Source organism: Leuciscus leuciscus, assembly GCF_965113295.1.
Source record: "Leuciscus leuciscus genome assembly, chromosome: 20".
Lineage (NCBI taxonomy): Eukaryota > Metazoa > Chordata > Actinopteri > Cypriniformes > Leuciscidae > Leuciscus > Leuciscus leuciscus.
Window position 1 is genome coordinate 1,214,986 of NC_138744.1, and position 17,257 is coordinate 1,232,242.

The 17,257-nt window shown below is 39.6% G+C and overlaps 1 protein-coding gene and 2 long non-coding RNA genes across 12 annotated transcripts in view; 2 read left to right on the forward strand and 1 right to left on the reverse strand.

The window, feature by feature from the left end:
- Positions 1–2,077: 2,077 nt before the first annotated feature.
- LOC309484530 lies at positions 2,078–3,105 on the reverse strand. Its single transcript, XR_014200894.1, has 4 exons — positions 2,943–3,105; positions 2,644–2,682; positions 2,374–2,561; positions 2,078–2,256 (listed from the first exon to the last, which is right to left on the reverse strand). It is a non-coding gene; the product is annotated as an uncharacterized lncRNA (long non-coding RNA).
- Positions 3,106–11,074: 7,969 nt separating this feature from the next.
- LOC309484382 (NACHT, LRR and PYD domains-containing protein 3-like) overlaps positions 11,075–17,257 on the forward strand; it is a 64,684-nt gene continuing 58,501 nt past the window's right edge. For 8 of the 10 annotated variants that reach the window (XM_082150671.1, XM_082150677.1, XM_082150678.1 and 5 more), the window contains exon 1: positions 11,764–11,883. In XM_082150671.1, coding sequence (XP_082006797.1) covers positions 11,771–11,883 — 113 coding nt within the window. In that variant the 5' untranslated portion in view covers positions 11,764–11,770. Of the gene's footprint in view, positions 11,319–11,763; positions 11,884–17,257 lie in introns of those variants that run through there. The other 2 variants (XM_082150673.1, XM_082150674.1) reach the window with 2 other exon arrangements.
- On the forward strand, positions 15,108–16,504 carry LOC309484524. The gene is made up of 3 exons (XR_014200888.1): positions 15,108–15,958; positions 16,048–16,286; positions 16,346–16,504. It is a non-coding gene; the product is annotated as an uncharacterized lncRNA (long non-coding RNA).

The following is a 17,257-nucleotide window of genomic DNA, read 5'->3' on the forward strand; positions in this document are numbered from 1 at the left end:
TCCAGCGATGAACCTTGTGGACGCTTCAGGATTCAAGATTGTTATTTGTTACAGTCATACAACATAGTAGTTTAAACATAGTAGTTTAACTGTAAACTTGGCCTAGTCTCTAATGATTGTGTAATAAAAAATGTGACAGAATAAAGACTACATGAATAAACTGAACAAAAGAAGAATGGAGGTAGAGATTTTGCTTTTACCTTGTGTGTGTGTCGGGGCTCTGAATGATTTGTTTTGTGGGGAAATGAAGAACTGAAGGCCTCTGTGGAATGGAAATGTCTTCATCATCCTCTCCAAATCCTCTTCATTGCTCAGAGAAGGAGGGCTACAGGAAAACACACAGGCCATGCTCTCTTCTGGGATCTTGTGTGATTCCTGCCTGGGGATTGGACCATCATCAGTTTGCTCCTTCTGTATGGCTTGATGTGGTTTACATTGTACTTGCTCTTTAAAGTTACACCTTCAGAATTAGACAATGCAAGAAGCTTGCCACATATAGACTGAATGGCATAGGGTCCGGTAAAATCAGGCTCAACTCTTCCTCCTTTCCTTCCCTGCTTCCTCATGTTGATCAGAAGATCCTCATCTCCAACACCAGACACAGTATTCTTGAACTTCTTTTGTACTATTCTTGCATAGGCCTGCTTCTGTTTATCCTGAGACTTTCAGATGTTTTCGACTGTTGTGTGTTTTTGCAGTCTCCATTGACTTTTTCTTCCCATCCAAAAATGTACCGTAAGTTTCCTCCTCAGGAAGAATTATGTTGGAAAGCAGAAATGAAAAGCATTTTTTTTCTTCTGAAAATGTAAACCCACAGGAATTTGGAGTTATTAGGGCTTATTTTGCTATGCAAAAATAACACAAATTAAATTATTTAATTAATTTACAGGATTCATTTAATTAATTAATTAATTTTATGGAAAATAAAATATCTTTTTAAGAATGTTAATAACCAAACTGTTTTGGTCTGTAAATATATCTACCAATTAAGATGCAGCTTCTGAAAAATCATATAATGAATTAGATTTTTTTAAAATGTAATCGCTTGACAGCACTAATATATATACTGTATATATGATTTTGTGAACATAACATTTTGAGAAGTAGTCTGTGTCTGTCAGTATATAAAATTATAGCCATATCTATCGCTTCATCTTACCACATCGTAAAGTCCTACTGCGCGTTTCTGCTTCCGTCTGTGACCACATCAAATAATTCAGTGTAACTTTGCTGAAGATTCTTATAAGGCCGTGGTAGGATGATTTTACAGTACAGAGTAACGTTACCTCATCAGATCGTCCTACCAGTGTGAAATAAACGGGTAGATGATTTTACAGTCAAAGTGTTTAATCTGTAGTTCCTGGACAAATGTTACAAACTCACCATAAAAAACATGATAATGTAAATTGAAATAAGATTAGTTATTGAGATCATTTATAATCAAGCAGAACAATATAGAGAAGAGATTATTAATCAAATTCATTTCAGAAATTCAAAATCATGCAACACAGAGGCACAATACAAAACAAGTAAAACAATAAAATGAGTTATTAATATAAATAAACCACATTGTGCTGCAGACTGTTATCAATGCAAATGACAAAGGAAAATACACTCAAACTATAACACACATTTTTTGCACATAAATACATTTAGGCTATTGAAGCTGCAACATCTAAAATGTGCTCATCTATTGCAGCTCTAAAGTGTGAAAACAGCTGGTTTTCTGTCCAGCTGTTGGAGACGTTGGATGAGAGCAGCTTTTGCCCCGGGCTGATCTGTGTGTTTGATGGCAGAGCACAGAAAGGCTCGCTGCTGATGGAGCTGTTCAGGTACAGTTCTCATCTCCTGGTAAAGCATGTGCTCTTCCTCAGCTGCCCGAGTCTTCATATGCCATCAATCCCTCGCCTTTTTAGACTCCTCGAAACATTATCTTCTTCAGTCTGGAAGACAAAATAAATAAAAAGTGAAATGTCATGTTACAAGGTGGTTTCTAAAATGATAGTTGTGGTTGGTAAGCGGTTGTCAGATTTCTAGAGTGACTGCTGTGTGGTTACTAGGGTTAGGGAACTAGTGTCATCAAAGCAGAAGTAGACATGCCGAGAGGGATCGCACGCTTCCTGAAGATCAGTTGTTGCAGGGAAGATGCTCATCTGCGGTGGCCACTGAGTGCTGTTGTATTCTTGTATTGCCTGTCTCAGTCTCTTGTTGGAGCTGGCTAATGCTTGGACAGTCTAATGGCAATGCCCTGCCCATCTGTAGCAAAGTTAGGAAACACGCATGCAGAGAAATTCATTTATTAGTTTGTATTATGGTCCTTTTCAAAGTTGCTCTTAATATCTTAATGTATCTACTTATCCAACATCACTTTACCTGGATATTTTCTTTTCAGATGGAGGAGGACTGCTCTCTCCCTTGATTCAGTTCTAGCCTTGTAGATTAGTTGTCCTCTGAGCTCACGCTCAACATCTTTACGGGTAGACTGGAAGTCTGAATCAGATTCTTGCCATCTTCTCCCAATCCGGTGTTTTTTCTCCATGTTCAGCAGAGAGTCCTCAATTCTACAATGGTCAGCAAATAAATCGTATTAATTGTTATTTACACACTTGCTCAGAGAACAGTGACAGATTACTGCTTACTTACTCTGTTTCACACTCCATGTACGACTCACGAGTCCCAGATCTATACATAAAAATAAAAAAACACACAGCACAAAAATTCAGTAGCTACCAAGCAGAAAGCATTACTGTGGTACACCTGACCAAACAGAGTGTACGTTATAAGGGAGGCCTTGGTGATAATTGATTACTAATCACACCATATTAAATTACTGCAGTCCTAAAGATTTAAGGAAAACATAGAATAATGGGAGGAATAATTATCTTTTTTCATAAGTTGAAATCTCATGGACTCTTTTTTGCAACTTTGCAACTATGACTAACCTCGTGAGGCTTTGAGCTGTCAAGATGTGATAGCAGGAAGTCCTCTACATCCTTTTCATCAACAAACATGCGGGCTCCATGAAAAGGCTCAACCGCACTTGTACCGGAGCTTTGCTTCCTCACAAGGCCAAAGTTGGCATCCAATGTCACAATCATATCTCCATCCGCCTGGAAAACAAACACTTACAGTAATCCTGGTTTTGTATCTGCACCAGGTTTATACATTTATACTATTACTATTTTATTATAATACTTTATACAAAAATTAACTAAGTTATGCAATCAGGTTAATCAAACACGAACCACGCTGGAACTAGAACCAACCTTTGGACACGCTGGGCATATGGTCCCATCATTTAATTGTGGGCAAATATCTACCAAACTTCTTTGTGGGAAGTGGTGATGCCTAAAATGGGATATGGATTCTCCCACCAGGGCTCTGTAGAGAGTGTTAACCTCGGGTATAAGCAGCAGTCAGGGAAAACATTACTCGTATACTTGCATCTGGTGATGGTGCTTCACTCAGAAGTTGTTATTTTATAAAAAAAAAATATCAAGAATACTTTTGCATGCAAATGTACAATCCTAGATGATTCCATAAATGTTTACTTTTAGATGTGATAATTAATGATGTAGTACAATCAAGGAAGAAGGTGTAATTTTCACGTCCATATGGACTGCGCTTAGTCAAGGGCCAAATCGGTGCCGGGGCTACTGTTGGAGAGCATTTTGTCGGTTTCCTATCAGTGCTTGACACATCAGGCGCAGGGCTAACAGTTGTCTTCTTGAAGCATTTGGAGAAGTTAGGCCTGGATGTCGAAAAATGCAGGGGACAGGCGTATGATAACGGTAGCAACATGCGGGGGAACAATAGCGTTGTGCAGAAAAGGGTGCTTGATAACAAAAAAGCACTGTTCATGCCATGCGCCAGCTACAGTCTAAACCTCGTCATTGTAGATGCTGCGAAGTCAACAGTGGAGTCTGTGAGCTTCTTTGGGGTGCTGCAACGTCTGTACACCATGTTCAGCTCCTCCACACAGAGATGGGAGATTTTCAAGACAAGCGTACCACAGATGACCCTAAAGGCCATATCCAACACGCGATGGAAATGCCGCGTGGAAAGTGTGAAAGTGCTGCGCTATCAGCTTCCTGCTGTCGGCGAAGCTCTTCTCTCACTGGTCGATCATGCAACAAAAAAAGGTAAGTACGAGTCGAGTGTGTGTTATTTTGCTTTGTGATAGACAGTCTATGATTTTAGTGTGTTAGGCTACTTATTAGGGTGTTTTTAACCCATTTAAAAACTTAAACCAGACCCGGTGCCAGGATTATATTGAGCTGTTTCAGTACAATGGACATTGTGATGCGTCATTATAAATTGTTGAAATTTAAAAAACAACATTATTGTTATTATCAGGTGACAGTGAGACTGCGTCTGCTGCCAGAGGCCTTGAACAGGAGATAAGGAGCTGGCAATTCCTGCTTACTGTCATCATCTGGTACAACATTCTACATGAGGTTAATCGTGTCAGCAAGCTGCTCCAGAGCCCACAAGTTGGGATTGATGTGCTACAGTACGAGGTGGGATATGTTTTTAAATTCCTAAAGGAATACAGAGAGAATGGCCTTTCATCCGCCCTGACAGATGCTAGAGACATCGCGGAAGAGATGGAGATGCCAGTGGTCTTCCCCACTACACAAGGCCGAAAACCCAAACGCCAGTTTCCGTACGAGCCCCAAAATCCGGATCCTTCCTTGACAGTGACACGCGAGGAAAAGTTCAGTAGAGATGTTTTCCTCCCACTAGTGGACTCTGCCATTACAGGCACTAGTGAGCGTTTCAAGTTGATGGAGACATTTCATGGTCTGTTTGGTTTCATTTATAGAAGAGAGGAAATGAAAAGGGCTGTGGAAACTTACACCCTCAAAGAAAGCTGCGCAAATATAGAAAAAACCCTCGGCGATGTGGACGCTGAGGACCTTGTGCGTGAGATCTCGGCTGCTGTCACTGCCGTGCCTGCAAAAGAAACCACTGGCCTGCAGATTCTGAGCTACATTTACAGAAACAATTTTGTTGAACTGTATCCAAACCTCAGCATTGCTCTCCGACTAATGATGACAGTGCCTGTGACTGTAGCGAGCGGAGAAAGGAGTTTCTCTCTCTTGAAGCTAATAAAAACACACCTGAGGTCAACAATGCTCCAGGAGCGGCTGTCAGCTCTCGCTCAGATTTCTATTGAGCAGGAGGTGACAAAAATCGCTGGACAAAGATGAACTTATCAGGGCATTCTCAGCACTCAAACACAGAAGGGTGGATTTCTAAAAAGGGCTCAGGTGAAATCTACACCCGCCGCCCGGTGAGCTGTCCACTAAGCTGAAATAACGCGAAAACATCGTTATTTATGATAAGTTCGGTTCAGTGTCAGTCAGACACTTTTTCTTCTTTGCTTTTGTTAAATAATTCAAGTTGAGGGGATGTTTGAGCTGTTTTTTTTTAAAGTCAGCACAGACAGCTGAAAATATAATGCGCAAATCAATTAAGCAGTAAAGTTGCCCTGCGTGAAAGGGCGAGGCTTATTCCAACGTAAAATGCTGTATAATTGTATATAGTTTTAATCAAATAAGGTTGGATTTCTATGTTGAGATGCCTGGTCATGAAGCTGAAATTGCACGTAATAAAGTAATATACCATTGATGCAAACCAACAGGAATCCTTGCTTTTTCTTCTCTAATGTTTATGTTTTATGTGGGTAGGGCCCCATATTAGTTATTGAAACGGGCCCCCAGATGCTTAAGGCCACCGCTGGAGAGAGGAAGCAGCCAGCTTGCAGGACTGTAACAAACAGGGAACACAACAAACACAAGACAAGGTATCCAGGCCTGGGGGTAAAACCAGTACTGATTAGCAGGGCCCCAAGGGAAGAGAGGGCCCTTGAAAAGTTTATATTTTCATTTCATAATTAAATTTCATAATGAATGTCAGATGAAATGTAAAGTTAGTGTATTGGCTAAATAACTTGGTTGATTGACTGATACATTTTGTATACAAAAAAGTAAAGACTATCTAAGGTCTCACGGTCCCACCCCTTGCTAATGTGCACACTGTGGTCTGTCAGTGAGAGAGTTGATGGCAGTCGACTCCGGCTTCTAATAGCTGAGCCCAGAGCAGTGACGGCTGTATTGAAAATTATGAATTTTTAAGGCCAGACAGGATAGCTTGTTGAGGTCAATTTGTAGAGAAAGACTAAACGCCTGCGCACATATATATTCAAATGTGCATACCTATAGACTAAACACGTAATACGCATGTGCAAGAGCATTTTTTCTCTCTGCGTGATTCTATAAGGCTTCAGTAATCAGAGGAAACAGGAGTTTTCCCATTGCTTCTAGTGACGCAGTACGAGTGAACCGTATCGATAGGGAACAGAAGAGATCACTTTACAACATCAGGATTTATTCATTATTAAAATCATTCTAAATAATTTCTGTCCTTTCCTTTTACGTTTGACCATTTCAGTTATTAAATTAAAAGTGGTCCAAAGTGCAATAAAGTTATCAGTGCAGGAACAAATTAAACCAACCATTAAACTGTTAAAAAGTTTACAATACAGTATTTTTTCCAGTATGGTTTTAATTGATCTGATTCTTTCAGGTTTATGTCACATTGCATTGTTCCACATTTGTAGATCGCTTTGAAAAAATCATCTGCTAAATGACTAAATGTAATTAGAAACATGTAATTATCAACTTATTTCAGATGTGATCAAACAAAGTCCTCTTTATGATTTATTATCAGGAACTCTGCGTTCTGCAGAAAGATAAATGAAAGACAAAACTGAACAAATGAAGGCAAGGATGAACAAATAAAAAGAATGAACGAGTGAAAGACAACAAAAGAATAAAAAAAACAGAAATAATGAAGAAAAACTGATGAACAAACAAAAACTAGTTAAAGGGATACTTCACCTCTGGAAAGATGAATGTGTATTTAAAATAGGTCATTTATATAGAAGAAATGTGAAATTACTTTTGAATTTGGAGCTTTCTAGACTGAGAAAAGCCAGAAAATTTATTTTTGGCTTATGTGGATGAAAGACAACAACTCCCAGAATGCACTTGCTTCGCTGCCCTAGGAGGCCACTCCCAAGCCACGCCTACCGGTTAGAGAGCGCAGTTGAAAACAACAAGGCTAGGCTACTAGTGAGACTCTGACGAGTTTGCCCGGGATTTCGAGATCGCCCAAAATGTCCGGGATTCGGCTTTTGCGTTCTACAGTCGCCATTCATCATGTTTACTGTGGCGAGCAGGACGAGGCTGAGGGGCGCGGGAGAACGGCGCGAGGCCGGTGGCGTGATTACTGAGACGCACCGGTCTCCTATCTCTCACGGAGGAGCGGGAATTTTCTTAGCAATGTTAAAACGCACATCAACCGATCACTTGTTTAGCATTCATGTAAACACTACATTCAGATTCACGAATTCATTAGATTGAAACAAAAAGTGTGCATGTAAACAATGAATGGCGACTGCAGAAAGCAAAAGCCGAATCCCGGACATTTTGGACGATCTCGACGGCCGGACATGTCCGGGAAAAAGAGGATGGTAACCCCTAATACTCAGCTTTCTCCTACTACTCAGCTTTCTCCACAGAACAAGAGCCTGCTAGCTTAGCTTCCAAAGAAAGATGGCTGACACTATGGGCCCTATTTTAACGATCTGAAACGCAAGTGTCAAGCGCAAAGCGCAAGTAACTTTGTGGGCGGGTTTCGGCGCTGTTGCTATTTTCCCGGCGGGATAAATGCCTCTTGCGCCAGGCGCAAATCTAAAATGGGTTGGTCTGAAGTAGCTTCATTATTCATAGGTGTGGTTTGGGCGTAACGTGAAATAAACCAATCAGAGCGACATCTCACATTCCCTTTAAGAGCAGGCGCACTTGTTCCATGGCGGATTCCTATTATAACGGCGGATTTGCCAGACGCACACCAGGAGCGGTTCACAGCCGAGGAGACCGACGTTCTCGTCAGGGACATTGGGGATGGAGAAACCCACCCAAATTAACTTCGGTTAAACAGGCGTATGATAATTTGGGTAAATGTGTCAGCTAGATGTATGCTTTTATAATAAATTGTATGTCTATCTATCTATCTATCTATCTATCTATCTATCTATCTATCTATCTATCTATCTATCTATCGTAATAATGTATGATTTGCAAAAATGCACACGCTACATTGATTATGGCCAAGCATGCGCCCTTAAAATAGCATATGAATAACATGCGCAACGCGCCACTGACTTTAAACAATTTTTTCCTGGTTAGTGGCGCAATTGTTTTCTAAACCTGCAAAATAGCATGAAGGAACGTTTGCGCCGGAACACGCCTCCTCTTTTCGGAGGGTATTTCCTAACTTACCGACGTGCGTCTGTGGAGGGAAAAGTCTGCTTTGCGCGGGTGCAAAATAGGAATGATACATGCGTCGGTGTACAAAGTCAATTGCGCTATGTGTACATTCTGTGAGTGAGATCCCTCTATAGGCGGGTTGAACACATGCGGGACAGCTCCTCCTACTGGCTGTAGTCTCTCGCCTTTTCTCCAAAAAATCCTCCAATGACGCAAAATGACGATTTTTGCGTCATCGGAGGATTTTTTCCAGACAAAAAATACATAAATCTCTCATCTCAGGGGGATATGAGGGTGGAAAGCATGGTAATTCGAAAATACTACAGGTTTTCTACTAATACAAAGCTTAATGCTAAATCCTGAAGTATCCCTTTAAAGAGAGTGTAAATTAACAAACTAAATAGAAGAGGGTAAATAGAGAAAAATAAAATAAAATTAACCAATGAATATAAAAAAAAAAAAGTAACACAAAAAAAAAAAGAAAAAGAAAAGACGAGGGAACAAAGTCTGCTCTCACACATGCGTCATGGTGCTCTCATGAACACTCTCTGTTAACGTGTCTGTTAAAGGAACACGCCGACTTTTTGGGACTTTAGCTTATTCACCGTATCCCCCAGAGTTAGATAAGTCCATACATACCTTTTTCATCTCCGTGCGTGCCGTAACTCTGTCTGACGCACTCACCACTAGCCTAGCTTAGCACAAAGACTGGAGGTAAACGGCTACAGCTAGCATACTGCTCCAAATAAGTGACAAAATAACACCAACATTTTCCTATTTACATGTTGTGATTTGTATAGTCACAGCGTGTACGAATAACAAGGTCACATGAGACACAACCATCTTCTAACCGTATACATACTGGGAACTATTCTCAGAAGGCGAAGCACTGCCACTTCTGCGGAGTGATTTACTCCAACTCTGAGCGAACTCTCTGCTCCTCACCACGGGGCTTCAGGCGCTGCGAGCAAATCACTCCGCCCAAGTAGCAGTGCTTCGTCTTCTGAGAATATAGTTCCCAGTATGTATACGGTTAGAAGATTTCTGTGTCTCATGTGACCATGTTATTTGTACACGCTGTGACTATACAAATCACAACATGTAAATAGGAAAATGTTGGCGTCACTTATTGGGAGCAGTCGGGTCATTTATTTATTAAAAAAATAAAATAAATCTTTGGTCGGGCTCGGGCTCATTTAGCTTTTCTCCTTTCATCGTGCCCATAATATACGTGCAGAGCGCAGGCTACTGTATGAAATATTGTTATATTGATAATATTATAAATATGCAACGCAATATGCGATTACGCAAGTAATGCGACACGTGTGCAATACATTAGGTGACAGTTGACCATGCAGAGCATCAGGGAGAAGTTGGAGCGTAGGGAATTACTAAAAGTTCCCAATACTTCAGGAAAAGCTGTATTTTGAAAGAGTTTTGATTTGATTACCACAACAAACAATGAGCCTGAAGCCTTCAACAGTGCTATGCTTTTTCTTCACAACACTCACGAATAAACAGTGAATGAGCCTACTCAGTTCAGCGGATTTTGTTTTCTTTATTATATTTGTATTATTATTTAACGTTAGCTAGTTGGCGAAGAGTTCTTTGAAACGTTATTCTTCAGTAAAGTTACTTGACATCAAAAAAAGGTAGGCAGTAAATCTTTATTTACTGCTGGATCACATTTGGCTTTATAATATTCTCTACTGCATGCTTATGCTTCTCTGTAATGGACAGTCTGTATTAATATTTGTGGGCATGATTGTCGGTGGTGGTAGTTATGTTTGAGGCCTATAATACAATTTTACCTAGTAGCGTATGTGTATGTGCGTCTAGCAGAGACAGCGCGCATCAGAGCGCGCGCGTCAGAAAGAGCCTACAGTTTTTTTTGATTGCTAAACGACAGTGAGCACAACTGGAGCTACATGTGCAAAACTCTAACTACAGTCTGCACTACCAACAGTCACCTGAGCTAAGTCACCTGAGCCGTTTACCGCCAGTCTTTGTGCTAAGCTAGGCTAGCGGTGTGTGCATCAGACAGAGTTACGGCACGCACGGAGATGAAAAGGGTATGTATGGACTTATCTAAGGCCCCGTCCACACTACTGCGTTTTAGTTTAGAAACGGAGAATTAAAACGAATACGATCTCCGTCCACACCAGCGTTTTAGCTGCGTATTAGAATTGATCTCCGTCCACATTAAAACGACTGAAAACGCGGATCACGTGACCATTCACCAACACTGGGCATGCGCGTGCCGGTGTAAACACAACTTCATTGATAAAATTATCCCACCATGCGCTGGTTCTTCCCGGGTTAACCCAAAACCGACGCTCCATGTGCGGTCGGTACCGCCGCTGCACACGGGAATTGTCACAGATCGCTCGAATAATAGCTTGCCTCCGGCACATGTAGGCAGTTATAGCATTGTAAAATGCAGAATTTACTTGCACAACAGCTGCTAGCAAAGCTATACGCTATAACTGATGACACCCAATCATAGAGCCGAGCTTGAGCCTCTACTACGTCATCGTTTCTAAAGTCCTCCGTTTTGACCCGTCCAGACTAAAACGCCCGCCGGAGATTCAAAACGAAAAACGGGTCGGCAGCGTTTCTAAACTTCTCCGTTTTGGGTCTCCGTTTTTGCCGTTTTAGTGTGGACGGGAGGTGCAAACGTAGCAAAAGGTCTCAGTTTTTAAACGAAAACGCAGTAGTGTGGACGGGGCCTAATTCTGGGGGATATGGTGAATAAGCTAAAGTCCCAAAAAGTCGGCGTGTTCCTTTAATGTCTCTCTCTCTCTCGTCACACATAGAAAGTGAAAGTAAGTTCTCCTGTCGCCTTTTTAAGCAGGAAAATGCGAAATACGACACGGAAAAAACAGCAAGTGTTTATCAACGTTTAAGAAAGAATTACGTGTAGTTTTATGATGGAGGATTTGAGATCCTGTATCTTGTAAAAGTTTGATCAAGGTGAGTGTTCATGTGTGACTTTCTCATATCAATATTAATCTCTGGAGGACATTTTACGTGATTGTTTGATATGAAATCTTTAATAGTTTCTTTCACTTCAGTGTTTCTTTTGTGTTTGGTGATGTTTGTGATTCTCCAGAAGTTTAACATTTTATGTGTAAACATGTATAGGCCAATTCACACAAACGTCAACAAACACGTTTGTTGTATTTTATTTATTTATCGGATCAGTGTCGATGTGGGTCGGGGTTTGTTTTATTTTTCACCCGAAAATGATCAATCAGCGTTTCTCGGTGTCAGTTATTTTTCATTAAATTCTAAATCCAACGGGTTTGTGTGTGAAAAAGGCCAATGAGCTTGAGTTAACGCAGTCACATGATCCTTTTTCTCCCACACTCCAGAAATGTTCAGCTAAATTATGAAGGTTGTTTAATTTAATAATTTAATTTAGTGTCTGAATGTTTCTTCATTCACAGTCAGTGGAGGAGATCAAACTCGTCATATTTTCCTGCAGCTTCATCATGGCTGATTCACAAGGATCCAAAGATGGAGATTTTTCTCCAGGATGCAGGTACTTTCAACAAACATTACATCACAGAAAAAGTTGTTTCTGCGTGAAACGTTGCCAAAATGTTACATTTTTTTCCACCTTTATATAATGGAGTAGGTGTAAAACGGAGTGGATTTTTTTTAACTGCTGGCTCAGGGCCCGTATTTATCAAGCTTCTCAAAGTGTCATTTTAGTCTTAAAGGGTTAGTTCACCCAAAAATTTAAATTCTGTCATTAATTACTCTCCCTCATGTCGTTACAAACCCGTAAGACCTTCGTTCATCTTCAGAACACAAATGAAGATATTTTTGATGAAACCTGAGAGCTTTCTGTCCCTCCACTGACTGCGACGCTGGTCATGTGTGTGATGCGTGTGATGCGTGTGATGCGTGTGATGCTGGCCAATAGTGAGCTGACGATCTGACGTACTACCCAGAAGCGCTGCAGTTACACTACGTCAACAGCGTAGGAGAATGACATGGAAAGGAAGAGATTGTTGAATAAAGTTGTTATTTTAGTTTATTTGTACACAAAACGTATTCTTATCGCTTCATAACATTAAGGTTGAACTACTGGAGTCACATGGACTATTTTAACAATGTTTTTACCACCTTTCTGGGCCTTGAAAGTTGCAATGACGTTGCTGTCAATGGAAGGACAGAAAGCTCTCAGGTTTCATCAAAAATATCTTCATTTGTGTTCTGAAGATGAACGAAGGTCTTACGGGTTTGGAACGACATGAGGGAGAGTAATTAATGACAGAGTTTTAATTTTTGGGTGAACTAACCCTTTAAGTGCTGAGAATTCATGACATTTACTCCTACTTTCAATCTTAAGAATAAAAGCAAGTTATCAAATTTCTTCAAGCTAAGAATCACTCTCACTCTTCCAGTTATTTAAGACAGCTCGAGAGGTCTCTCAGGTGGTCAGAAGGTGCCAGTAGGGGCTTGTGACGCACTGAGGACACAGAGACGTGCGCACATCTTTCAGGGGAGGAAGAATGTTTTTGAAATGTTTGACAGATATCGTTTGGACAGAGCATCATCATCTTTGTCAGCGCTGGTTAATGTTGGGCTGAACTTGCCTTTTATAACATGTTTCCGCTGTTCGACTAATTCAGCAAGTGGTAGCGCCTCTTCCTCCCTCCCGCTAGGGATGGGTATCGTTAAGGTTTTAACGGTATTACTACTCTTACCGATACTGCTTATCGGTTCGGTACTTTAACGGTATTCTTATCGGTACTTTGTGGGGTTTTTTTTTTGTTTGTTTTTTTTACCAACAAATTGAGAACAAAATTAACATTGCTTTATTTTTTTAAATGTAAAATTAATAAAACATTTTTTTTAGTGAAAGAAACAGCCATGTTTGAACAAATAACTATTATACAAATAACAAATGAATGTAAAACAAATTAAATAAACTATATTTTTCTGTAAAAGAACATACAGTGGTACAAAGCAATACGGGTGGGGCATGCAAGTAGGCTGCAAAAGGACTATGAGTTTTTAACCATTCTTCTGAAGAAAGATGAACATATTTGCCTTTTCTGGCAAAAGACGGGACCTCTCCTGGCTTAATGTGTTCCCTGCAGTTGAAAACACCCTTTCACTTGGGGTGGAGGAGGCTTGAGCACAGAGGTAGCTTGTTGCAATGTTTGTGAGGAGGGGCAGAATAGCTCTCTTCTCCCACCACCACATCACAGGATCTTCAGCCATAGGAACGGGAGGAAGGCTTTTGTAGAGCTCAACCTCTAAGTCAACACGTTCGCTAAGGGTGAGGGCCGAGGTATCCTGTTGGATGGTCAACCTCAAGTTCCTGTCCTCTGAGAACAGCTCCTCCAAGGCACTCCTTGTTTTGTGCAATGGGGGAATTGTCTCCTCCATTTCCTCACCTTTTCCTTCAGATAACTCCTCCTTTTGCTGGTGCTCTGTGTCTGCCTGTTCCAGCTCTGTTGTTGGTTCCTCCTGTCACAGTGTCAACAGCTTTCTTCCTCAGTCTGTCCCAAGTTGCATCACTGACTGACCTCCCTTTGAATCTGGGGTTCATTGCTGTGGCCTCATGCAGGAAGGCTTGAATGTCATCCTTCTGATACCGCTGGGAGAGGTTCTCCCACACCTTCTCTTTGATTGATGCCACAAATATGGTATCCTCATCCTTCACAGTAAAATGTTCTTCCAGTTTTTGAAGGATAGGTAAGAGCTGTCCACAGGTGGCATTCTTTTCACATGACACACACAATGTGGATGTATAAAGGATTATCATGAGCTGGACAAACTCCTCAGCCTTATGGAAGTCCTCATCTTTCAGACGGTCCAGGTTGTCCTTGGACAATGCTTTTTGCAGTCGTAGGTCCAAGGCTGCTGCTTGGATCGCTGGATATTGCTCCATAAATCTCTCTATCATTAGATATAGAGAGTTCCACCTGGTCATTACTTTCAGGATGAGTGAGTGTTGTGGAAGGCCTCCAACAACAACAAAAAAAAACAAAAAAAACAACAACACACATTTAATTACCACACACTTGAATATTGAATTATATTGTTAGATGTGTGAATCTCAAAATATCACTTATAATAATAGATTCAACTGACTTACCAAGGAGCTGTTGCTTTTCTGTCAACACTGTTTTGGACATGGAGGATCTCTTGAACCACACGACCACTGCTCTGATTTGGGCTGGCCATTTATCAATGGATGCAATTTTGTAAATTTTCTGTGCAGCCAGATTCAATTAATGTGCAAAACATCCTATTTTGGTTACACTTTAGAATACTGTATCTTACTTACTGCATAACTAATAAGGAATTATTGAAGAACTAGTAGGTAATTCTTCATTAACTACTTCTTCACTACTGTTAACTACTAAGGAATATGTGTTAACTACTCAGTATGTGATATAAGTTTATGATTGTGTTAAGTAACAGTTAGTTAATCAATAACTAATGAATTATGTCATACCTCCTGAAGAACTACTACTAATTATCTATTAATTAAGGTTCAAGAAAAATAACTATGAAGTAACTACTAATGAACAGTCATACACAGTAGTCACTACAATAATCCGTGTTTTTTTTTTTTTTTTTTTTTTTTTTGCAGTGGAGTGGTGGATGAAGTACACAAATCAAGTGCTTGAGTAAAAGTATACCCCAATAAAATATTACTCCAGCAAAATTATAGGCCATTTTCAAAATTACCTTAGTAAAAGTACAAAGGTAATAATTTTTTTAAGTACTTAAAAGGTAAAAAGCATATGATTATACTTAGTTCTTATACATTTTAAACTTCTTTTGCACCATTCAAGTTCCGGTAATATCACGTTAGCCTACATTTTAGAGTGATTTGGTAATGCAAGAGCGTGGGCATTTGCATACTCTTCTGGAGGGTTCTCAGCGCCGCCGATTTGGTGCATTTCTTCGGCGAAATACAGGTTTGTGTACGTTTTATTTAATCTATAAAATCATTACTGTGCTATAAATCATTTTATTTTATGCAAGGCAACATACAAGGACGCGATGTCAGTTAGCCTACCTAGCTAATGAGGCTGTATTTTTTGCATGATGGAAACGCCTGATCCCTTGCATAAAACAAATTATTTTATTCATAAAGATACTAAATCTATTTACATCAGAAGTTAAAATATGTTCTTAGAGCTGTGCACTGTTTGTTTATGGGCAGGTTATGGAGTCAGTCACAGCATATTTCGGCTATGAGTCGCAGGGCGGCGGTCTGAAGTTAAAGCAGTTTCCCCGCCGAACACGAGCCCAGCTCCAGCAAGAGATCCAGCCCCACTACAGTGAACACGAGACCAGCTGATTACTTGAATTGCTTTTAAAGGTTTAACTTTTGATTTTAAAATGTTTGTTAAACGAGTTTAAATGTAGGCAGTATTGTACATGTTAAAACAAAATATCATCTGAAATAAAGGAAGATATCATGTAGCCTAAACGAGTCATTGTCGTGTATTTTACAAAGGTTTAGATGATTACGTTAATAGTGTTTTTTTTACAGTAAGTTTTATTTGAGTCAGAAGTATGTGGTAATTCTTTATTAATTACTAATGGGTTCCCTATATTTTCACTTTAGAATACTGTTTCAGGTTCTAAGTAATTTCTGAAGAATTATCTGATAATTCTTTATTAATAACGAATAAGTTCCCAATATTTTCACTGTAAAATACTGTTTCAGGTTATAAGTAGCCTGATTCCTGGATAATTATTTGATACATCTTTATTAATTACTAATGGGTTCCCTATATTTTCACTTTAGAATACTGTTTCAGGTTCTAAGTAATTCCTGAAGAATTATTTAATAATTCTTTATTAATTAATAATAAGTTCCCTATATTTTCAGTTCCCCTCAGTTGTTGCCTCAAATACATGAATTTACTCAATGGCATTCTATGCTGAGGAATACACACACACACAGTACTGTATATACAATATAAAAACTAATCTGAGGTTAGTTTTGTATGACTGTTCATTAGTTACTTCTTATTTTTAGAAGTTAACCTTAATTAGTAGATAATTAGTGGTAGTTCTTCAGGAGGTATGACAGAATTCATTAGTTATTGATTAACTAACTGTTACTTAACACAATCATACAATTATAATACATACTGATTAGTTAACACATCTTCCTTAGTAGTTAACCCTCTGAGGTCTGAGCTGTTTTCTGGGCCTGGAGGTGGTCTGACATGCTCTGACATTTGTGTTTTTTTCTGTTACTAGTGACATTTTCATGGCTAAAGTCTAATTACACTGTATTCAGCACAAACTCTGCTACAATAATATATCAGCAGCATGTATGTAAAAGTTTGTAGTTTTGAGATAATGACATTTATGCGTGGTTTGTGAAAATACAAAAAAGAATTCTCACTGAAATAAGGCCATGAAACCCATACTGATTATTTCTTCACAAGACTTTTGAAAATTGTATGACATAGCCTAGAATATTTGCTCCAAAACTATGTGAAAATCACCCTGACCGCTCATTCAGATAAGACAATATATTGATTTAAAATTTCTAAGACGTGTTTTGTGTGACAAAGCCATATGCGAAGAGGCGTGATCATCTCATGAATATGTAAGGTTTTAACACCTGAGAAAGACAAAGACACTCCCCTAACTGCCCTATTAGGAGCGATCAGGCCCTGTCATTCAGAGCAACCTTGCACAAAGAATGAGGAGATTTAAAAAAGAATGGCTTTTAGATTGTTTGGATTTATTTACAACACAACACAATCCAAAAATACAAATGACAAAAGAGCACATTGAAAACAATGATCCAAAGACAGAGACCTTTGTGCCATTCCTAAAAACATTGTACATACCTTTCATTTCCAAGGTGTTTGATTTTCACTTTACCATGTTCATGTACAGAGACTCATGTGAATGTT